At 51.9% G+C, this 23,318-nt stretch overlaps 1 protein-coding gene across 5 annotated transcripts; it reads right to left on the bottom strand.

Moving 5' to 3' along the window:
- Positions 1-4,413: 4,413 nt before the first annotated feature.
- On the bottom strand, positions 4,414-23,233 carry ethe1 (ETHE1 persulfide dioxygenase). 5 transcript variants are annotated; one of them, XM_068018510.1, is made up of 8 exons: positions 23,126-23,233; positions 20,037-20,257; positions 16,967-17,111; positions 13,649-13,797; positions 10,841-10,970; positions 9,668-9,757; positions 5,447-5,563; positions 4,414-4,750 (listed from the first exon to the last, which is right to left on the bottom strand). In XM_068018510.1, exons 2-8 carry the CDS (start codon positions 20,220-20,222, stop codon positions 4,707-4,709), a joined length of 861 nt encoding a protein of 286 aa, XP_067874611.1. In that variant the 5' UTR covers positions 20,223-20,257; positions 23,126-23,233; the 3' UTR covers positions 4,414-4,706. The 5 variants fall into 5 exon arrangements, with proteins under 5 accessions (XP_067874611.1, XP_067874612.1, XP_067874614.1 ...); XM_068018511.1 differs by lacking the exon at positions 23,126-23,233 and adding an exon at positions 20,629-20,773; XM_068018513.1 differs by lacking the exon at positions 23,126-23,233 and adding an exon at positions 20,438-20,546.
- Between the last annotated feature and the right edge of the window lie 85 nt (positions 23,234-23,318).

The following is a 23,318-nucleotide window of genomic DNA, read 5'->3' as shown; positions in this document are numbered from 1 at the left end:
TAACCCCCTCCAGCCCCTACAACCCTCCCTATCTCTGTAACCTCCTCCAGCCCCTACAACCCTCCCTATCTCTGTAACCTCCTCCTGCCTCTACAACCCTCCCTATCTCTGTAACCTCCTCCAGCCCCTACAACCCTCCCTATCTCTGTAACCTCCTCCTGCCTCTACAACCCTCCCTATCTCTGTAACCTCCTCCAGCCCCTACAACCCTCCCTATCTCTGTAACCTCCTCCTGCCTCTACAACCCTCCCTATCTCTGTAACCTCCTCCTGCCTCTACAACCCTCCCTATCTCTGTAACCTCCTCCTGCCTCTACAACCCTCCCTATCTCTGTAACCTCCTTCAGCCCCTACAACCCTCACTATCTCTGTAACCTCCTCCTGCCTCTACAACCCTCCCTATCTCTGTAACCTCCTCCTGCCTCTACAACCCTCCCTATCTCTGTAACCTCCTTCAGCCCCTACAACCCTCACTATCTCTGTAACCTCCTCCTGCCTCTACAACCCTCCCTATCTCTGTAACCTCCTCCAGCCCCTACAACCCTCCCTATCTCTGTAACCTCCTCCAGCCCCTACAACCCTCCCTATCTCTGTAACCTCCTCCTGCCTCTACAACCCTCCCTATCTCTGTAACCTCCTCCAGCCCCTACAACCCTCCCTATCTCTGTAACCTCCTCCTGCCTCTACAACCCTCCCTATCTCTGTAACCTCCTCCAGCCCCTACAACCCTCCCTATCTCTGTAACCTCCTCCTGCCTCTACAACCCTCCCTATCTCTGTAACCTCCTCCTGCCTCTACAACCCTCCCTATCTCTGTAACCTCCTCCTGCCTCTACAACCCTCCCTATCTCTGTAACCTCCTTCAGCCCCTACAACCCTCACTATCTCTGTAACCTCCTCCTGCCTCTACAACCCTCCCTATCTCTGTAACCTCCTCCTGCCTCTAGAACCCTCCCTATCTCTGTAACCTCCTCCAGCCCCTACAACCCTCCGAGATCTCTGCGCTCCCTCCAATTCCGCCCTCTCGCCCATCCCCCGATTCCCATCGCTCCACCATTGGCGGCCGTGCCTTCAGCTGCCTGGGGGCCCTAAGCTCTGGAATTCCCTCCCTAAACCTCTCCGCCTCTCTGTCTTTCTCCTCCTTTAAGACGCTCCTTAAAAAACCGACATCTCTGACCGAGCTTTTGGTCGCCGGTCCCTAATATGTTTGATATGTTTGATAATCAAATTGTGTGTGAAAATTGGGTGTTATACTATGTTAAAGATGTGATATCAATGCAGATTCTTGGGTTGCTGTCGCTCTTTGCTCAACCAATGTTTAAAATATCAGAAATCTGTGAATTTTTTGAATATTCTCGGAAATTCTGAAGTGACCACCTCAGTGAAACGCCGGCCTCATTAAACAATAATCAAGGCAGGTGTGGTGTCATTGTCCCCGGTCTGGGTGTGCCTTCTGCCCCAGTTAGTCGATTGCTCGGAAGTCATTGCTCTGACCTGAGGCTGATGAACCCACGACAGCAGAGGTTTTCTGTGTGTGAGTCTTTGCTGCTAGTTCAGACATGAGCTGTGGTTTCCCTTCTGCTTTACACTGTGAACTGATCCCTCCCTCTTCCGCTTTTTTTTTTACTGCATCAGTGACATGACTTCAAGGGGAGAGATTAGGTCAGGGCACACTGTATGAGCTCAGAAAATAAGGCGCTCCAAATCGTGGGCAGGTTTTGCATCAAACGCACACCTGTTACCACACCCCACAACTCAGGATTTCGCTGTCCAGTTGTCACAGTTCAATGTCCACTTTGCAGACCTCTCACAGCAGAAGGTATTGATACTCACTGGGTGATAATTCTGAGAATTCTCCCTTATCCCATTGCCAAACATTTGGAGCCTTCTTATAGTGTGTGTGTGTGTGTGTGTGTGTGTGTGTGTGTGTGTGTGTGTGTGTGTGTGTGTGTGTGTGTGTGTGTGTGTGTGTGTGTGTGTGTGTGTGTGTGTGTGTGTGTGTGTGTGTGTGTGACTGAGTGCTGCACTGTCGGAGAGTCAGTAATGAGGGAGTGCTGCACATTCGGAGGGTCAGTACTGAGGGAGGGCTGCACTGACAGAGGGTCAGTACTGAAGGAGTGCTGCACTGTCGGAGGGTCAATAATGAGAGAGTGCTGCACTGTCGGAGGGTCAATAATGAGGGAGTGCTGCACATTCGGAGGGTCAGTACTGAGGGAGTGCTGCACTGACAGAGGGTCAGTACTGAAGGAGTGCTGCACTGTCGGAGGGTCAGTACTGAGGGAGTGCTGCACTGTCGGAGGGTCAGTACTGAGGGAGTGCTGCACTGTCGGAGGGTCAGTACTGAGGGAGTGCTGCACTGTCGGAGGGTCAGTGCTGAGGGAGTGCTGCACATTCGGAGGATCAGTACGAAGGGAGTGCTGCATTGTCGGAGGGTCAGTACTGAGGGAGTGCTGCACTGTCGGAGGGTCAGTACTGAGGGAGCGCCGCACTGTCGGAGGGTCAGTACTGAGGGAGCGCCGCGCTGTCAGAGGGTCAGTACTGAGGGAGCGCTGCACTGTCGGAGGGTCAGTACTGAGGGAGCGCTGCACTGTCGGAGGGTCAGTACTGAGGGAGCGCTGCACTGTCGGAGGGTCAGTACTGAGGGAGTGCTGCACATTCGGAGGATCAGTACTGAGGGAATGCTGCATTGTCGGAGGGTCAGTACTGAGGGAGTGCTGCACTGTCGGAGGGTCAGTACTGAGGGAGCGCTGCACTGTCTGAGGGTCAGTACTGAGGGAGCGCCGCACTGTCGGAGGGTCAGTACTGAGGGAGCGCCGCACTGTCAGAGGGTCAGTACTGAGGGAGTGCTGCACTGTCGGAGGGTCAGTACTGAGGGAGCGCCGCACTGTCGGAGGGTCAGTACTGAGGGAGCGCCGCACTGTCGGAGGGTCAGTACTGAGGGAGTGCTGCGCTGTCGGAGGGTCAGTACTGAGGGAGTGCTGCACTGTCGGAGGGTCAGAACTGAGGGAGTGCTGCCATGTCGGAGGGTCAGTACTGAGGGAGCGCCGCACTGTCGGAGGGTCAGTACTGAGGGAGTGCTGCACTGTGTGAGGTGCCGTCTTTCAGATGAGACATTAAACCGAGGCCCCCGTCTGCCCTCTCAGGTGGGTGTAAAAGATCCCACGGCCACTATTTGGAAGAAGAGCAGGGGTGGGGCGGGGCGGGGGGAGTTCTCCCCGGTGTCCTGAGGACAATATTTATCCCTCAACCAACATCACTAAAAAAACAGATAATCTGGGTCATTATCACATTGCTGTTTGTGGGATCTTGCTGTGTGAAAATTGGCTGCTGTGTTTCCTGTATTACAACAGTGACCACACCTCAAAAATGGTACTTCATTGGCTGTGAAGCTCTTTGGGATGTTCCGATGAGGTGAAAGGCGATAGAGAAATGCAAGTCTCTCTTCCTTTGTTTTGAGGCAGTGTCTCAAAGGCAGGAATTATTGAATTCATTTCCACACCTTGCGTTGATGGGATTTGAACAAGGGATTAGTACCTCCAGGGTTAATCGTCATACCGTTACCATGGGTGACTGCAGGGTCAGAATTAACTGAGGCCCCTCTTTCTGATTGTGGTACATTGCTGCAGAGTGCACTGTGCCCTGGGCATCAGAGGAGGACAGAATTGGGATGGAGTGTGGTGCCCTCATGGTCGAATAGCTTCCTGACATTCACAGTCTGGAAACTCTTGCAATGAATGGTGAGGGAACTTCCTCTCCTGGGAGTGTTTGATGGGGACAGTGTAGAGGGAGCTTTACTCTGTATCTAACCCCCGTGCTGTCCCTGTCCTGGGAGTGTTTGATGGGGGACAGTGTAGAGGGAGCTTTACTCTGTATCTAACCCCCCCGTGCTGTACCTGTCCTGGGAGTGTTTGATGGGGGACAGTGTAGAGGGAGCTTTACTCTGTATCTAACCCCCGTTTTCTTTTGATGGGGTCAGTGTAGAGGGAGCTTTACTCTGTATCTAACCCCCATTTTTGTTTGATGGGGGACAGTGTAGAGGGAGCTTTACTCTGTATCTAACCCCCGTGCTGTCCCTGTCCTGGGAGTGTTTGATGGGGGACAGTGTAGAGGGAGCTTTACTCTGTATCTAACCCCCGTGCTGTCCCTGTCCTGGGAGTGTTTGATGGGGGACAGTGTAGAGGGAGCTTTACTCTGTATCTAACCCCCGTGCTGTCCCTGTCCTGGGAGTGTTTGATGGGGGACAGTGTAGAGGGAGCTTTACCCTGTATCTAACCCCTGTGCTGTACCTGTCCTGGGAGTGTTTGATGTGGACAGTGTAGAGGGAGCTTTACCCTGTATCTAACCCCTGTGCTGTACCTGTCCTGGGAGTGTTTGATGTGGACAGTGTAGAGGGAGCTTTACTCAACATATAATGCTTGATATTAGATGAATTTATTTCAAAAATGAAAGCAATGATGTCCAGTTTTATCCGCTATCCTTTCCCTCTCAGTGATTAAAGATAAAGCCGGCGTAACGATACAAAGAGAAACCTGCACATCATTTCTGATCAGCACGAAAACAAGCTCCTTAATAAAATGAAATGTGACACCTTCACCGATCTGGCTGTTCTCGACAGTGAGTCCTCGTGACCTCTGCCTGGAGGTGAAAGGTCAGGAGGTGGCGCAGGTCAGACACTCATCATACCTTCCTGGTGTCCATTCGTGTTCACTTATTCCTGAATCCCACATCGGAGATTGGCAGGAACAGCAATATCTGTCCAAGAGAGAGAGAGAGAGAGAGGGAGAGAGAGAGACAGAAGCAAAGATTAGCATGTTGGAGGAGAGTTCTCAACTGCTTATCACATTGGAGTCAGCACTAAGTGGGGGGTATGTAGAGCTGGGTGTATGTGTCAGCTGTGGCCCAGTGAGTAACGCTCTCACCTCATCGGCCAAAGCTTGTAGGTTCAAACCCCACCCCACACAGGTTAAGCCTCTAGTCCAGGCCAACACATCTGGAGCAGTGTTGAGGGAGCACCATGTTGTCAGAGGGTCAGCACTGAGGGAGTGCTGCAGTGTCGGAGGTGCCGTCTCTCAGCTGAGACATTAAACCGAGGCCCCCGTCTGCCCTCTCAGGTGGGTGTAAAAGATCCCACGGCCACTATTTGGAAGAAGAGCAGCCTGGGGGGTGGGGGGGGGGGTGGCTGGGGGGGGGGGAGCTCTCCCTCGGTGTCCTGGGGACAATATTTATCCCTCAACCAACATCACTAAACATTGATTGTTGTGGGATCTTGCTGTGCGTATATTGGCTGCCCCGTTTCCTCCATTACACACTTCAAAAAAAACGTCCTTCGTTGGCTGTGAAGCCCCTTTGGGGCGTCCTGAGGAGGTGAAAGGGGCTAGAGAAATGCAAGTTCTAGCTCAGCCTCGGTGACCTCCTATCGGATAATTGGAGAAGGTGCCGGATTCTCACCGATCTGTGCCGGCTTCGGCAGATTCAGGTTGTTCATGAAGTCAATGAATTCCGCCAGTGGTTTGGAGAATCGGGGATTCAGTCGTCTCTCCTCCTCCACTGTTGTCACTGTCTGACCTGTCAGGGAAGAAAGGCATTGCAATTGGTTCCTGCGAAAATGTTATCGACCTCTGTTTTATACTAACCGGAGGAGGCCCATTCAGCCCCTCTCGAGCCTGTTACACAGGAACAGGAGGAGGCCCATTCAGCCCCCCTCGAGCCTGTTACACAGGAACAGGAGGAGGCCCATTCAGCCCCTCTCGAGCCTGTTACACAGGAACAGGAGGAGGCCCATTCAGCCCCTCTCGAGCCTGTTACACAGGAACAGGAGGAGGCCCATTCAGCCCCTCTCAAGCCTGTTACACAGGAAAAGGAGGAGGCCCATTCAGCCTCTCTCGAGCCTGTTACACAGGAACAGGAGGAGGCCCATTCAGCCTCTCGAGCCTGTTACACAGGAACAGGAGGAGGCCCGTTCAGCCTCTCGAGCCTGTTACACAGGAACAGGAGGAGGCCCGTTCAGCCTCTCGAGCCTGTTACACAGGAACAGGAGGAGGCCCGTTCAGCCTCTCGAGCCTGTTACACAGGAACAGGAGGAGGCCCATTCAGCCCCTCGAGGAAACAAACAAACTTATTAGCAAGAGGCAGCATGGTTTTGTGAAGGGGAGGTCGTGTCTCACTAATTTGATTGAGTTTTTTGAGGAAGTGACGAAGATGATTGATGAAGGAAGGGCAGTGGATGTTATCTATATGGACTTCAGTCAAGGTCCCTCATGGCAGACTGGTACAAAAGGTGAAGTCACACGGGATCAGAGGGGAGCTGGCAAGATGGATACAGAACTGGCTCGGTCATAGAAGACAGAGGGTATCAGTGGAAGGGTGCTTTTCTGAATGGAGAGATGTGACTAGTGGTGTTCCGCAGGGATCAGTGCTGGGACCTTTGCTGTTTGTAGTATATATAAATGATTTGGAGGAAAATGTAGCTGGTCTGATTAGTAAGTTTGCGGACGACACAAAGGTTGGTGGAGTTGCGGATAGTGATGAGGATTGTCAGAGGATACAGCAGGATATAGATCGGTTGGAGACTTGGGCGGAGAAATGGCAGATGGAGTTTAATCGGACAAATGTGAAGTAATGCATTTTGGAAGGACTAATGCAGGTGGGAAGTATACAATAAATGGCAGAACCCTTAGGAGTATTGACAGGCAGAGAGATCTGGGCATACAGGTCCACAGGTCACTGAAAGTGACAACGCAGGTGGATAAGGTAGTCAAGAAGGCATACGGCATGCTTGCCTTCATCGGTCGGGGCATAGAGTATAAAAATTGGCAAGTCATGCTGCAGCTGTACAGAACCTTAGTTAGGCCACACTTAGAATATTGCGTGCAATTCTGGTCACCACACTACCAGAAGGACGTGGAGGCTTTGGAGAGGGTACAGAGGAGGTTTACCAGGATGTTGCCTGGTCTGGAGGGCATTAGCTATGAGGAGAGGTTGGAAAAACTCGGATTATTTTCACTGGAACGACGGGGGTGGAGGGGCGACATGATAGAGGTTTACAAAGTTATGAGCGGCATGGACAGAGTGGATAGTCAGAAGCTTTTTCCCAGGGTGGAAGAGTCAGTTACTGGGGGACATAGGTTTAAGGTGAGAGGGGCAAAGTTTAGAGGGGATGTGCGAGGCAAGTTCTTTACACAGAGGGTAGTGAGTGCCTGGAACTTGCTGCCGGGGGAGGTGGTGGAAGCAGATACGATAGCGACGTTTAAGAGACATCTTGACAAATACATTAATAGGAAGGGAATAGAGGGATACGGTCCCCAAAACTGCAGAAGGTTTTAGTTTAGGCAGGCATCAAGATCGGCGCAGGCTTGGAGGGCTGAATGGCCTGTTCCTGTGCTGTACTGTTCTTTGTTCTTTGTTCTTTGAGTCTGTTCTTCCATTCAATGAGATCATGACTGATCTGTATCTTAACTCCATCTCCCCGTCTTGGTTCATTAACCCTTAATCCCCTTACACAATCTGAAATTTCCAATTTCCTCCTCCAGCCTCGACAGCTTTTTGCGGGAGAGGGTTCCAGATTCCCACTCCCCTTTGTGTGAAGAAATGCTTCCTGACATCACCCCCTGAACGGCCTGGCTACGATTTCAAGGTTCTGCCCCCTTGTTCTGGACTCTTTCCCCCTGACCAGAGGAAATAGTTTCTCTCTATCGACCCGATCCAATCCTTTAATCACCTTAAACCCCTCGATTTGATCACCCCCTTAATCATCTACACTCGAGGGAAGGCAAGCCCAGTCTGTGCATCCCGCCCTCGTCATTTAACCCTTTCAGCCCCGGGGTCGTTCTGGTGAACCTGCACTGCACCCTGCCTCCAAGGACAGTATATCCTTCCTGAGGTATGGGGCCCAGGGCTCTTAAAAAAAAAATGTACAAGAGAGAAGGGAAAAGTGTTTGTGTGACCAGTGAGAGACAGCACCTGTAGCAGAGGGGCGCACATCTGCAGGTGAATCCTGGAGATTCCCCAGTCAGTAATCTCAGTTCCTGAAATTTACACAGGAAAGCCCCTGTGATCAGGACGAGAAAAAGTCCCGACTTCTAAATCCCATAAGGATCAGAATTCCCGACTCCACACACTGCCAAGCATCGAAACCCTTATGTTACCATTAACTCCTTCCTGGTTTGTTTTCAGCGTGAATCATTTCTCTCTAATACCCCTCCCCATTCCGCGCACTCTTCCCACCATGCTGACTGCCATACAGTATGGCCCTTAACCTCGGGGTAGGGGGAGGCCATTGTCCAGACTGTGTGCACGACACTGGGTGGCGCTCGGGACCTGTTAAAGATTCTCCCGTGTAAATGTGGACAGGGATTTACAACCAGACAATTGTGAAAAAAAATGTGACAACCAGAAATCGAGATTTATCGAGAGGAGGTGTGATTTTTAACATATGAATTCATGATTAATTTCACCCAAAACGATGCAGGGACAAGACGACAAATAAGTGATCTTTTGATCACTTTCATTTTCCCAGTTGTTTCTGTGTCTCTGGGTTCAGAGGTCATAAGTTATTAAGGTTTACGATCCCTAATTTAGTGGGGTTTTTTATTCGTTTATGGGATGTGGGCGTCGCTGGCCAGACCAGCATTTATCACCCATCCCTAATTGCCCTTGAGAAGGTGGTGGTGAGCTGCCTTCTTGAACCGCTGCAGTCCATGTGGGGTAGGTACACCCACAGTGCTGTTAGGAAGGGAATTCCAGGATTTTGACCCAGCGACAGTGAAGGAACGGTGATATAGTTCCAAGTCAGGATGGTGTGTGACTTGGAGGGGAACTTGCAGGTGGTGGTGTTCCCGTGCATCAGCTGCCCTTGTCCTTCTAGTTGGTAGAGGTCGTGGGTTTGGAAGGTGCTGTCTAAGGAGCCTTGGTGCGTTGCTGCAGTGCATCTTGTAGATGGTACACACTGCTGACACTGTGCGGTGGTGGAGGGAGTGAATGTTTATGGATGGGGTGCCAATCAAGTGGGCTGCTTTGTCCTGGATGGTGTCGAGCTTCTTGAGTGTTGTTGGAGCTGCACCCATCCAGGCAAGTGGAGAGTATTCCATCACACTCCTGACTTGTGCCTTGTAGATGGTGGACAGGCTTTGGGGAGTCAGGAGGTGAGATACTCACTGCAGGATTCGCAGCTTCTGACCTGCTCTTGTAGCCACGGTATTTATATGGTTACTCCAGTTCAGTTTCTGGTCAATGGTAACCCCCAGGATGTTGATAGTGAGGGATTCAGCGATGGTAATGTCATTGAATGTCAAGGGGAGATGGTTAGATTCTCTCTTGTTGGAGATGGTCATTGCCTGGCACTTGTGTGGCGTGAATGTTACTTGCCATTTATCAGCCCAAGCCTGGATATTGTCCAAGTCTTTCTGCATTTCTAGACGGACTGCTTCAGTATCTGAGGAGTCGCGAATGGTGCTGAACATTGTGCAATCATCAGTGAACATCCCCACTTCTGACCTTGTGCCAGGCCAGCGCAAGACATTTGTTTACAGAATTCTGCCCGATACCCGCCTTTGCTGCCCGCTCTCAGTTGGCAGCCTGCAGCTTTCTGCACATACTTGTGCCAACCCTGCCCTGATCAATGGCCGGTTTTGAACGGACTGCAACCCCTCCAGAAAAGTCTCTTTCACTCACCTGTGTAGTCATGAGCTGGGTACAACAGGCAGTCGGTGGGCAGGGAGAAGATCTTTTCATGGACGGACTGGTACAGAGTTTTGGGACAACCTGGAAGGATATACCAAAAAGGGATTACAACTGAGTAGAAAAGGGAAGGTACAACTTGCATTTTCTTGCACAGGAAGATCCCACAAACAGCAGTGTGATAATGACCCAGATCATCTGGTTTTTTTTTAGTGATGTTGGTTGAGGGATGAATATTGTCCCCAGGACACCGGGGAGAACTCCACCCCACCCCCCCGCCCCACTGCTCTTCTTCCAAATAGTGGCCGTGGGATCTTTTACACCCACCTGAGAGGGCAGACGGGGGCCTCGGTTTAATGTCTCATCTGAAAGACGGCACCTCCGACAGTGCAGCACTCCCTCAGTACTGACCTTCCGACAGTGCAGCACTCCCTCAGTACTGACCCTCCGACAGTGCAGCGCTCCCGCAGTACTGGCCATCCGACAGTGCAGCACTCCCGCAGTACTGACCCTCCGACAGTGCAGCGCTCCCTCAGTACTGACCCTTTGACAGTGCAGCACTCCCTCAGTACTGACCCATCGACAGTGCAGCACTCTCTCAGTACTGACCCTCCGACAGTGCAGCGCTCCCTCAGTACTGACCCTCTGACAGTGCAGCACTCCCTCAGTACTGACTCTCCGACAGTGCAGCACTCCCTCAGTACTGACTCTCCGACAGTGCAGCACTCCCTCAGTACTGACCCTCCGACAGTGCAGCGCTCCCTCAGTACTGACCCTCCGACAGTGCAGCGCTCCCTCAGTACTGACCCACCAACAGTGCAGCACTCCCTCAGTACTGACCTTCCGACAGTGCAGCACTCCCTCAGTACTGAGGGGTTGTAACTATCAGGAAAGATCGACCAGGCTGGGACCCTTTTCTCTGGAAAAGAGAAGGCTGAGGCGTGACCTGGTAGAGGGCTTTTATTATGATGGAGTTCTCAATTTGACGTAGAGATGATGGTTCCACTTGTGGGGGGAGAGACCAGAACTCGGGGCCATCAATATAAGACAATCACTAATAAATCCAATGGGGAATTCCGGAGAAACCTCGTTCCCCAGGAGAGTGGTGAGAATGTGGAACTCGCTCCCACAGAAGGCTGAACCCTGGGACAAGAGGGAGGGCTTTACCTTGTTGAAAGTCCGTGCGCCCACAGCCTCTAATGAGGAGGGCGTCTCCCGTGAAGGCCATGGTCCTGTCATTGAGCACGTAGGTTAGGCATCCGTCTGTGTGTCCTGGGGTAGAGTGAGCCTCCAAGAACTAGACAGAGTGAGGAAAACAAACAGGAACTGAAATACCCCGATACAACAAACCACAAGCGAAGATATTACCAAACCCATCCCATCTGAGCACAGAATTCCAGCACTTCCTGCTTTAGGGATGGTGCACAGTTCCGGTCTCCATAAACCTCGGTTAGACCACACTTGGAGCACTGTGCACAGTTCCGATCGCCATATCCCTTGGTTAGACCACACTTGGAGCACTGTGTACAGTTCCGGTCTCCATATACCTTGGTTGGACCACACTTGGAGCACTGTGCACAGTTCCAATCGCCATATCCCTTGGTTAGACCACACTTGGAGCACTGTGTACAGTTCCGGTCTCCATATACCTTGGTTGGACCACACTTGGAGCACTGTGCACAGTTCCAGTCTCCATAAACCTCAGTTAGACCACACTCGGAGCACTGTGCACAGTTCCAGTCTCCATAAACCTCAGTTAGACCACACCTGGAGCACTGTGCACAGTTCCAGTCTCCATATACCTTGGTTAGACCACACTTGGAGCACTGAGCACAGTTCCAGTCTCCATATCCCTCGGTTAGATCACACTCAGAGCACTGTGCACAGTTCCAGTCTCCATATACCTTGGTTAGACCACACTCGGAGCACTGAGCACAGTTCCGGTCTCCATATACCTTGGTTAGACCACACTCGGAGCACTGTGCGCAGTTCCAGTCTCCATATCCCTTGGTTAGACCACACTCGGAGCACTGAGCACAGTTCCGGTCTCCATATACCTTGGTTAGACCACACTCGGAGCACTGTGCACAGTTCCAGTCTCCATATACCCTGGTTAGACCACACTTGGAGCACTGTGCACAGTTCCAGTCTCCATATACCTTGGTTAGACCACACTTGGAGCACTGTGTACAGTTCCAGTCTCCCTATACCTCAGTTAGACTACACTTGGAGCACTGTGCACAGTTCCGGTCTCCATATACCTTGGTTAGACCACACTTGGAGCACTGTGCACAGTTCCAGTCTCCATATACCCTGGTTAGACCACACTTGGAGCACTGTGCACAGTTCCAGTCTCCATATACCTTGGTTAGACCACACTTGGAGCACTGTGCACAGTTCCAGTCTCCCTATACCTCAGTTAGACTACACTCGGAGCACTGTGCACAGTTCCGGTCTCCATATACCTTGGTTAAACCACACCTGGAGCACTGTGCACAGTTCCAGTCTCCATATACCTTGGTTAGACTACACTTGGAGCACTGTGCACAGTTCCGGTCTCCATATACCTTGGTTAGACCACACCTGGAGCACTGTGCACGGTTCCAGTCTCCATATACCTCAGTTAGACTACACTGGGAGCACTGTGCACAGTTCCGGTCTCCATATACCTTGGTTAGACCACACCTGGAGCACTGTGCACAGTTCCAGTCTCCCTATACCTCAGTTCGACTACACGTGGAGCACTGTGCACAGTTCCAGTCTCCCTATACCTCAGTTAGACGACACTTGGAGCACTGTGCACAGTTCCGGTCTCCATATACCTTGGTTAGACCACACCTGGAGCACTGTGCACAGTTCCAGTCTCCATATACCTTGGTTAGACAACATTTGGAGCACTGTGCACAGTTCCAGTCTCCATATACCTCAGTTAGACTACACTGGGAGCACTGTGCACAGTTCCGGTCTCCATATACCTTGGTTAGACCACACTCGGAGCACTGTGCACAGTTCCAGTCTCCATATACCTTGGTTAGACCACACTTGGAGCACTGTGCACAGTTCCAGTCTCCCTATACCTCAGTTAGACTACACTTGGAGCACTGTGCACAGTTCCGGTCTCCATATACCTTGGTTAGACCACACTTGGAGCACTGTGCACAGTTCCAGTCTCCATATACCTTGGTTACACCATACTCGGAGCACTGTGCACAGTTCCAGTCTCCATATACCTTGGTTAGACCACACTTGGAGCACTGTGCACAGTTCCAGTCTCCATATACCTTGGTTACACCATACTCGGAGCACTGTGCACAGTTCCAGTCTCCATATCCCTTGGTTAGACCACACATGGAGCACTGTGCACAGTTCCGGTCTCCATATACCTTGGTTAGACCACACTTGGAGCACTGTGCACAGTTCCAGTCTCCATATTATAAGGAGGATATCGAGGCACTGGAGAAGGTGCAAAAAACATTTATAAGAATGATGGCAGATTTGAGAGGTTATAACTATCAGGAGAGATCAAATAGTCTGGGGCTGTTTTCTCTAGGACAGAGAAGGCTGAGGGGTGACCTGATTGAGGTCTTTAAAATGATGACGGGGTTTCAATCGGGTAGATGTAGAGAAGATGTTTCCACTTGTGGGGGGGAGAGACCAGAACTCGGGTCCATCAATATAAGACAGTCACTAATAAATCCAATGGGGAATTCCGGAGAAACCTCTTTCCCCAGAGAGTGGTGAGAATGTGGAACTCGCTCCCACAGGGAGTGGTTGAGGTGAATAGTATCGATATATTTAAGGGGAAGCTGGATAAACACATGAGGGAGAAAGGAATAGAAGGATATGGTGATCGGGTGAGATGGAGAGTGGGGGTGGGAGGAGGCTCGTGTGGAGCAGAAACACCAGCACGGAGCAAATGGGCCGAATGGCCTGTTTCCCTGCCGGAACATTCTATGCCGTTTTTGGTTTACTTACAAACTTCCCAAAGTTGATTCTGTCTCCCTCTTTGATGTAAATATCAGCTGATGCCCCACTGTCCTTTGCGATAACACTTCGACACCCGGCTACCATCGTCTTCAGGAGACCCGTACCGGTCACATGATCCGCGTGGCAGTGCGTATTGGCTGTGTACAGGACAATCAGACCAATAGTGTTAATCCCTTCCACCTTTATGGAGTAGATTGAAGGTGATTGGGCGAATCAGCAAAAGGCAAAAACAGCCCGCATTTCTCGAGCGCCTACCGCCTCCTCAAGACATCCCAAATTGCTTCACAGCCAATGGAGGACTTTCCTTTGAAGTGTGATCACTGTTGTAATGCAGGAAACGCGGAAGCCAATTACGCGCACGGCAAGATCCCACAAACAGCAATGTGATAATGACCCAGATCACCTGTTTTTTTTTAGTGATGTTGGTTGAGGGATAAATATTGTCCCCAGGACACCGGGGAGAACTCCACCCCCCTGCTCTTCTTCCAAATAGTGGCCGCGGGATCTTTTACACCCACCTGAGAGGGCAGACGGGGGCCTCGGTTTAATGTCTCATCTCAAAGACGGCACCTCCAACAGTGCAGCACTCCCTCGGTACTGACCCTCCGACAGTGCGGCGCTCCCTCAGTACTGACCCTCCGACAGTGCAGCACTCCCTCGGTACTGACCCTCCGACAGTGCGGCGCTCCCTCAGTACTGACCCTCTGACAGTGCAGCACTCCCTCAGTACTGACCCTCCGACAGTGCGGTGCTCCCTCAGTACTGATCCTCTGACAGTGCAGCACTCCCTCAGTACTGACCCTCCGACAGTGCAGCACTCCCTCAGTACTGACCCTCCGACAGTGCAGTGCTCCCTCAGTACTGACCCTCTGACAGTGCGGCACTCCCTCAGTACTGACCCTCCGACAGTGCGGTGCTCCCTCAGTACTGACCCTCCGACATTGCGGCGCTCCCTCAGTACTGACCCTCCGACAGTGCAGCACTCACTCAGTACTGACCCTCCGACAGTGCGGCGCTCCCTCAGTACTGACCCTCCAACAGTGCAGCACTCCCTCAGTACTGACCCTCCGACAGTGCAGCACTCCCTCAGTACTGACCCTCTGTCAGTGCGGCGCTCCCTCAGTACTGACTCTCTGACATTGCGGCGCTCCCTCGGTACTGACCCTCCAACAGTGCAGCACTCCCTCAGTACTGACCCTCTGTCAGTGTGGCGCTCCCTCAGTACTGACCCTCCGACAGATTTTTCTTCACATGACATAGAATGGGTACAAACAGGCCATTCGGCCCTGCTGGTCCATACTGGTGTTTACGCACCATCTGAGTCTCCTTCCATTCTACTTCATCCCAAGCAAACTTTGGTACTTTGGGCGGAGTTGGCTTGTTGGTCCTCCCAAACCTAGTGTGTCCTGACACCCAGTGGTTGAGCATTTCAGAAAACTCTTCCTGACATCCCTGAGAATATCCCACTGCCCCAAATCCTTGCCAATCCTATTTGGGTTCATCTCCCATGGCCACAATTGTAAGAGGGGCATGAGGAGGTCACGCCGAGGTCAATAATCCTCCCTTAACCAAAGTGACAGTAAAAAAAAAACACGTTGATGTCACTGCTGTTTGTGGGATCTCACTGTGCGCAGAATGGCCGCCACTCTGGCCCACCTGGGAGCTTTTCAATGTCGTTTCCCCACGACCGGTCGATATAAATTGCATGTCACTCCCGAAATACAGAGGCACTTGCAATAACCTTGCTCTCCGACACTGCTGTGACCCTTGCTGAGGTCTGGAGTCATTGTGTTCAGTCCTGGGCCTTGTACCTCGGGAAGGATATACTGTCCCTGGAGGCGGGGTGCCGCGCAGATTCACCAGAATGATCCTGGGGCTGAAAGGGTTAAATTACGTGGACGGGTTGCACAAAATTGGGCTTGTATTCCCTCGAGTGTAGATGATTAAGGGGGTGATCGACTCGAGGGGTTGAAGATGATTAAAGGATTGGATCGGGTCGATAGAGAGAAACTATTTCCTCTGGTGGGGGGAGGGGCAGATTCCAGAACAAGGGGGCAGACCCTTAAAATCAGAGACAGACCGTTCAGGGGTGATGTCAGGAAGCACTTCTTAACACAAAGGGGAGTGGGAATCTGGAACTCTCTCCCCCCAAGAAGCTGTCGAGGTTGGAGGGGGGGTTAATTGGAAATTTCACATTTGAGATGGATCGATTTTTTTGTTGGGGAAGGGGATCAAGGATCACAGAGCCAAGGCAGGGAGATGGAGTTAAGATACAGATCGGCCGCGATCTGGTTGAATGGCGGAACAGGTTTGAGGGGGCGAATGGCCTCATCCTGTTCTGAATGTCCCGTGTGCGAGAAAGCAGAAGCACTCCCAAAATGCTCTGAGCTGTGTTGCCGAACAGACCGAGTTCTGTACCGACTGTCGGGATTCACGATTTACTCTGACTCCCAGTGTTTCCGGCAGCTGATGTCGGGTGTCAGGGACAGTTGAGTTTCGATGGGATATTGGGGCGTCAGTTCATGTGTAAATTCAACCCAGAGAGTGGTGAGAATGTGGAACTCGCTCCCACAGGGAGTGGCCGAGGTGAGTAATATCGATACATTTAAGCTGGTTAAACACAAGAGGGAGAAAGGAATAGAAGGATATGGTGATAGGGAGGGGAGGGGTGGGAGGAGGCTTGTGTGGAGCTGAAACACCAGCACAGAGCGGATGGGCCGAATGGCCTGTTTCTCTGCTGCAAAATCTATGTAAATCCAATGGATAAATTCATTGATCAAAGCCCTCCCTCATCCTCCTCCCAGTCGAGCAACCTTACCATCTGTCCTGGGAGTGTTTGATGTGGACAGTGTAGAGGGAGCTTTACTCTGTATCTAAACCCCGTGCTGTCCCTGTCCTGGGAGTGTTTGATGTGGACAGTGTAGAGGGAGCTTTACTCTGTATCTAACCCCGTGCTGTCCCTGTCCTGGGAGTGTTTGATGTGGACAGTGTAGAGGGAGCTTTACTCTGTATCTAAACCCCGTGCTGTACCTGTCCTGGGAGTGTTTGATGTGGACAGTGTAGAGGGAGCTTTACTCTGTATCTAAACCCCGTGCTGTCCCTGTCCTGGGAGTGTTTGATGTGGACAGTGTAGAGGGAGTTTTACTCTGTATCTAAACCCCGTGCTGTACGTGTCCTGGGAGTGTTTGATGTGGACAGTGTAGAGGGAGCTTTACTCTGTATCTAACCCCCGTGCTGTACCTGTCCTGGAACTAGTCAGTGCAGCTACTGAGAACCCCATTTGTTTAAATATTTTAATTTACTTACCTGCGTAGAGCAGTTTTAGTCCCAGGTCTTCAATTAATTTAATATCGCGGGTCACTTCTTCAAATACTGGGTCAATGATTACTGCCTGCTTATTGTCTGCATCTGCCAGTAGGTAGGTGTATGTGGAACTGATCTTCTCAAACAGCTAAACCAGTGAAAGACAATTAGAGATTAGTCCAGATGTATATACTGGCAAAATGAATGATTCACACCTGTCTGGTTCTGTACGGCCCGCGTGTGTTTGTGTGTGCGTGCGTGCGTGTGTGTGTGCGTGTGTGTGTATGTGTGCATGTGTTTACGTGTGTCTCATTGACAGTTGTAAAGTACACACACTGAGTACAGCAAAGGCTATGGGCCCTGACAATATTCCGGCAATAGTACTGAAGACCTGTGCTCCAGAACTTGCCGCGCCCCTAGCCAAGCTGTTCCAGTACAGCTACAACACTGGCATCTACCCTGCAGTGTGGAAAATTGCCCAGGTATGTCCTGTACACAAAAAGCAGGACAAGTCCAACCCGGCCAATTACCGCCCCATCAGCCTACTCTCAATCATCAGTAAAGTGATGGAAGGTGTCATCAACAGTGCCATCAAGCAGCACTTGCTGAGCAATAACCTGCTCAGTGATGCTCAGTTTGGGTTCTGCCAGGGCCACTCAGCTCCTGACCTCATTACAGCCTTGGTTCAAACATGGACAAAAGAGCTGAACTCAAGAGGTGAGGTGAGAGTGACTGCCCTTGACATCAAGGCAGCATTTGACTGAGTTTGACATCAAGGAGCCCGAGCAAAACTGAAGTCAATGGGAATCAGGGGGAAAACCCTCCACTGGCTGGAGTCATACCTAGCGCAAAGGAAGATGGTTGTGGTTGTTGGAGGTCAATCATCTCATCTCCAGGACATCACTGCAGGAGTTCCTCAGGGTAGTGTCCGAGGCCTAACCATCTTCAGCTGCTTCATCAATGACCTTCCTTCAATCATAAGGTCAGAAGTGGGGATGTTCGCTGATGATTGCACAATGTTCAGCACCATTCGTGACTCCTCAGATACTGAAGCAGTCTGTGTAGAAATGCAGCAAGACCTGGACAATATCCAGGCTTGGGCTGATAAATGGCAAGTAACATTCGCGCCACACAAGTGCCAGGCAATGACCATCTCCAACAAGAGAGAATCTAACCATCTCCCCTTGACATTCAACAGTATTACCATCACTGAATCCCCCACTATCAACATCCTAGGGGCTACCATTGACCAGAAACTGAACTGGAGTAGCCATATAAATACTGTGGCGACAAGAGCAGGTCCGAGGCTGGGATTCCTGCAGCGAGTAACTCACCTCCTGACTCCCCAAAGCCTGTCCACCATCTACAAGGTACAAGTCAGGAGTGTGATGGAATACTCTCTACTTGCCTGGATGGGTGCAGCTCCAACAACACTCAAGAAGCTCGACACCATCCAGGACAAAGCAGCCCGCTTGATTGGCACCCCATCTACAAACATTCACTCCCTCCACCACCGACGCACAGTGGCAGCAGTGTGTACCATCTACAAGATGCACTGCAGCAACGCACCAAGGCTCCTGAGACAGCACCTTCCAAACCCACGATCTCTACCAACTAGAAGGACAAGGGCAGCAGATGCATGGGAACATCACCACCTGCAAGTTCCCCTTCAAGTCACACACCATCCTGACTTGGAACTATATCACCGTTCCTTCACTGTCGCTGGGTCAAAATCCTGGAACTCCCTTCCTAACAGCACTGTGGGTGTACCTACCCCACATGGACTGCAGCGGTTCAAGAAGGCAGCTCACCACCACCTTCTCAAGGGTAATTTCTTACATTCTTATCTTATCTTTATTTATATTTCTTACGCTTGTCTTATCTTAATTTGGGATGGGCAATAAAATCTTGGCCTTGTTAGACACGGAATATCCCAGGAAAGACTGAAAAAAGGGAATGATTCACAGCTTGTGTGTGTGTCTCGGTGTCAGCTGAGGTACAGGTAGAGTACACACAGTGGGTAAAAGGGAATTATTACCAAGGTCACAAACTCACCTCTGAATCAGGAAGTCATCAGATCAAGTGTCAGTCCACAGACTTGATCCCATAATCCAGGCTGACACTCCCGGTGCAATACTGAGGGAGTGCCGCACTGTCGCAGGGTCAGTACTGAGGGAGTGCCGCACTGTCGGAGGGTCAGGACTGAGGGAGTGCCGCACTGTCGCAGGGTCAGTACTGAGGGAGTGCTGCACTGTCGCAGGGTCAGTACTGAGGGAGTGCCGCACTGTCGCAGGGTCAGTACTGAGGGAGTGCCGCACTGTCGCAGGGTCAGTACTGAGGGAGTGCCGCACTGTCGGAGGGTCAGTACTGAGGGAGTGCTGCACTGTCGGAGGGTCAGTACTGAGGGAGTGCTGCACTGTCGGAGGGTCAGTACTGAGGGAGTGCCGCACTGTCGCAGGGTCAGTACTGAGGGAGTGCCGCACCGTCGCAGGGTCAGTACTGAGGGAGTGCTGCACTGTCGGAGGGTCAGTACTGAGGGAGTGCCGCACTGTCGGAGGGTCAGTACTGAGGGAGTGCCGCACTGTCGGAGGGTCAGGACTGAGGGAGTGCCGCACCGTCGCAGGGTCAGTACTGAGGGAGTGCCGCACTGTCGCAGGGTCAGTACTGAGGGAGTGCCGCACTGTCGGAGGGTCAGTACTGAGGGAGTGCCGCACTGTCGGAGGGTCAGTACTGAGGGAGTGCCGCACTGTCGCAGGGTCAGTACTGAGGGAGTCCCGCACTGTCGGAGGGTCAGTACTGAGGGAGTGCTGCACTGTCGGAGGTGCCTCTTTCAGATGAGACATTAAACCGAGGCCCCCGTCTGCCCTCTCAGGTGGGTGTAAAAGATCCCACGGCCACTATTGGGAAGAAGAGTAGGGGGGGGAGTTCTCCCCGGTGTCCTGGGGACAATATTTACTTTCTGTTTGTCTCTCCCTTTATTTTTCCTTGAACTCACTGTGTTTTATCACTCTCTCCCTCTCTCTGTTTAATTGAGCGGCTGGAAGTTAATCCCAAACTGATCTGGATCTCTCACCTGTCGGAATATTAATCCTTTCGACTGGGCTGCCTGGTGTTGGCTCAGTTTCCTGGACCCGGACGAGATGAAGGGCTGGCATGGGAGTACATTCCAGGCAGAGTGAAATCCAGTCCCAGGATTGGAATGAATTGTTGGGCCTCGGCTGGAGACGGATTTGAACAGACGCCAGACGATTGCATTCATGTTTCAACAGTTAACTTCCTGCTCTGGCAGCAACCCTGAATAAAATACAGAGCGTGACAGAGGACAGCTTTATAAAGCTAAAGGGAAGGGATTAAACATTAATCATTTTACCACATTGTGCAAGTTTATTGCCGGTGTCTAACTTTGTACCTCAATTAACGCAATCCTGGCTGCTCAGTGCAGAGTTAGGGAAATACAGAATACTCGCCACTTGCCTGGGTGGGTGCAGCTCCAACAACACTCAAGAAGCTCGAGAGGAAATTCCTGCTCATCTCAGCCCTGAATGGCCTACCCCTTATTCTGAGACTGTGTCCCCTGGTTCTAGACTAACCAGCCCGGGCAAACGTCCTATCCACATCTACCCTGTCACACCCTGTACGAATTCTGTAGGTTTCAATGAGATTACCTCTCAGTCTTCGAAACTCGAGAGAATACAGGCGCAGTTTCCTCAATCTCTCCTCATAAGACAGTCCCACCATCCCAGGAATCAGTCTGGTGAACCTCCGTTGCACTCCACCTCAGGCAAGTATATCCTTGCTTAGATAAGGAGACCAAAACTGTACACAATACTCCAAGTGCGGTCTCACCAAGACTCTATACAATTGCAGTAAGACTTCTTTACTCCTGTACTCAAATCCTCTTGCAGTGAAAGCCAGAACGCCAGATGGGTTTTTATGACAATTGATGGCACCATCACCGAGACGAGCTTTCGATTCCAGACTTTTAAAAATTAATTGAATTGATTAATGGAATTTAAACACCACAAGAGGCGGGGGGTGGGGGGGAGGGGGGGAGATGTGAAGCCACATACCCAGGCGATTAGCCTGGACATTTGTACCAGAGGCAATACCACGATGACACAGCCTCTCTGGGCTGAGGGGCCCCAGGCAGCTGAAGGCACCGCCTCCAGTGGTGGAGGGGATGGGAGTCGGGGGATGGGCGAGAGGCCGGAATTGGAGGGAGCGCAGGTGACCACAGGGACTGCAGTGGTTCCCGAAAACGGACCAGCACCTCAAGGGGTGTCCCGGGATGGACAACACATGTCAGCTCTGTCAGCGATGCTCACATCCCAAGAATGAGTTTTCAAAAGAAATGCTTTAATCTTCTATTCTTTGAGGCCTAGACGTGAGGCCCTGGTGTCTCCCTCTTATGCCACTTGAAATGGACGTGGGCAACGTGTTGTCCTTCTGTCCAACTCTTTGGTTCTTCCTCAATGTTTTGACCGACAATAGCTTCTCTTCCTGCTCCCACATCATGACCTCTGGTGTCCCCCCCAAGGATCGATCCTCGGACCCCCTCCCGTCTCCCCTCTACCTGCTGCCCCCTCGGCGACATCATCCGAAAGCACAGTGTTAGTTTTCACATGTACAGACGACACTCAGCTCTACCTCACCACCACCTCTCCTGATTCCTCCCACTCTTAGTAAATTATCAGACTGTTTATCCGACATCCAGAACTGGACCAGCAGAAATTTCCTCCAGTTAAATATTGGGAAGATGGAAGCTATTGTTTTCAGTCCCCGCTCCAAACTCCGTTCCCTAACTCCTAACTCCATCCCCCTCTCTGGCAACTGTCTGAGATTAAACCAGTCGGTTCACGGCCTTGGTGTCACATTTGACCCCGAGATGAGTTTCCGACCTCATATCCGCCCCATCACTAAGATCGTCCATTTCCACCTTGGTAACATCAGCCGACTCCGCCCCCTGTCTCAGCTCATCTGCTGCTGAAACCCTCATTCGCTCTCCTGACTGCTCTCCCACATTCTACCCTCCGTAAACTTCAGCTCATCCCAAACTCTGCTGTCCCCGTGTCCGAATCCACACCGAGTCCCGTTCATCCGTCACCCCCTGTTACTCACTGACCTACACTGACTCACAGTCCGGAAACACCTCCCATTTTCAAATTCACATCCTTGTTTTCAAATCACTCCATGGCCTCCTCACCCCCTCCCTATCTCTGTAACCTCCTCCAGCCCCTACAACCCTCCCTATCTCTGTAACCTCCTCCAGCCCCTACAACCCTCCCTATCTCTGTAACCTCCTCCAGCCCCGACAGCCCTCCCTATCTCTGTAACCTCCTCCAGCCACTACAACCCTCCCTATCTCTGTAACCTCCTCCAGCCCCGACAGCCCTCCCTATCTCTGTAACCTCCTCCAGCCCCGACAGCCCTCCCTATCTCTGTAACCTCCTCCAGCCCCTACAACCCTCCCTATCTCTGTAACCTCCTCCAGCCCCTACAACCCTCCCTATCTCTGTAACCTCCTCCAGCCCCTACAACCCTCCCTATCTCTGTAACCTCCTCCAGCCCCGACAACCCTCCGGGATCTCTGCGCTCCCTCCAATTCTGCCCTCTTGCCCATCCCCCGATTCCCATCGCTCCACCATTGGCGGCCGTGCCTTCAGCTGCCTGGGGGCCCTAAGCTCTGGAATTCCCTCCCTAAACCTCTCCGCCTCTCTCTCTCTCCTCCTTTAAGACGCTCCTTAAAAACCGACCTCTTTGACCGAGCTTTTGATGATGTCATTTAGGGAAGGAAACCTGCCGGTCGTGCTCGCCCGGTGCCCGCAGGTGGCTCCAGGCCCCGGGCCCGACACAGGTGACTCAGGACTGCAGTGACCACTCGATTGGATGGACGTTACTGGTGGGTGGTTCAGGGTGAAGGCCCGCCACCAGCCTCTCGAGGGTTAATGCGGGACGGGCTGTATACATTAGCCTTGCCATCGCCCGAGGCTGAGGGACTTTAACCCAGTTTGTGTTGGGGTGTGGAATGAGGCCGAGGGGGGCGGGGGAGAAATCAGCTGAGGGCGGACACGCTGGGCGGTGCAATTGTACTTGGAGTCTGGAGGCACAGTCGAGGGCAGCTGTTGACCGAATCATGTGGCAGTACAAGGAGGAAGTTTATACCAGTCGTCGGGGATTCCCCTGGGAAAAAAACAGCAGCTAAATATAAGCAGCGGGCGACATCAGTCCGAGCAGCCAGCGAGAATGGATCGTTGGACCACAGTAGGAAGCCCTTTAACGCCCACAGCTGAACCACCGTCCTTATTGGCTGAGGTGGAGACGCACAGCCAACGTAAGCCAATCACGAGCCAGCCCC

This window comes from Heterodontus francisci, chromosome 39 (genome assembly GCF_036365525.1).
Source record: "Heterodontus francisci isolate sHetFra1 chromosome 39, sHetFra1.hap1, whole genome shotgun sequence".
Classification (NCBI taxonomy): Eukaryota; Metazoa; Chordata; class Chondrichthyes; order Heterodontiformes; family Heterodontidae; genus Heterodontus; species Heterodontus francisci.
Note: the sequence above shows the minus strand (reverse complement) of the source record. Positions and strands in the feature narration are given on the sequence as shown.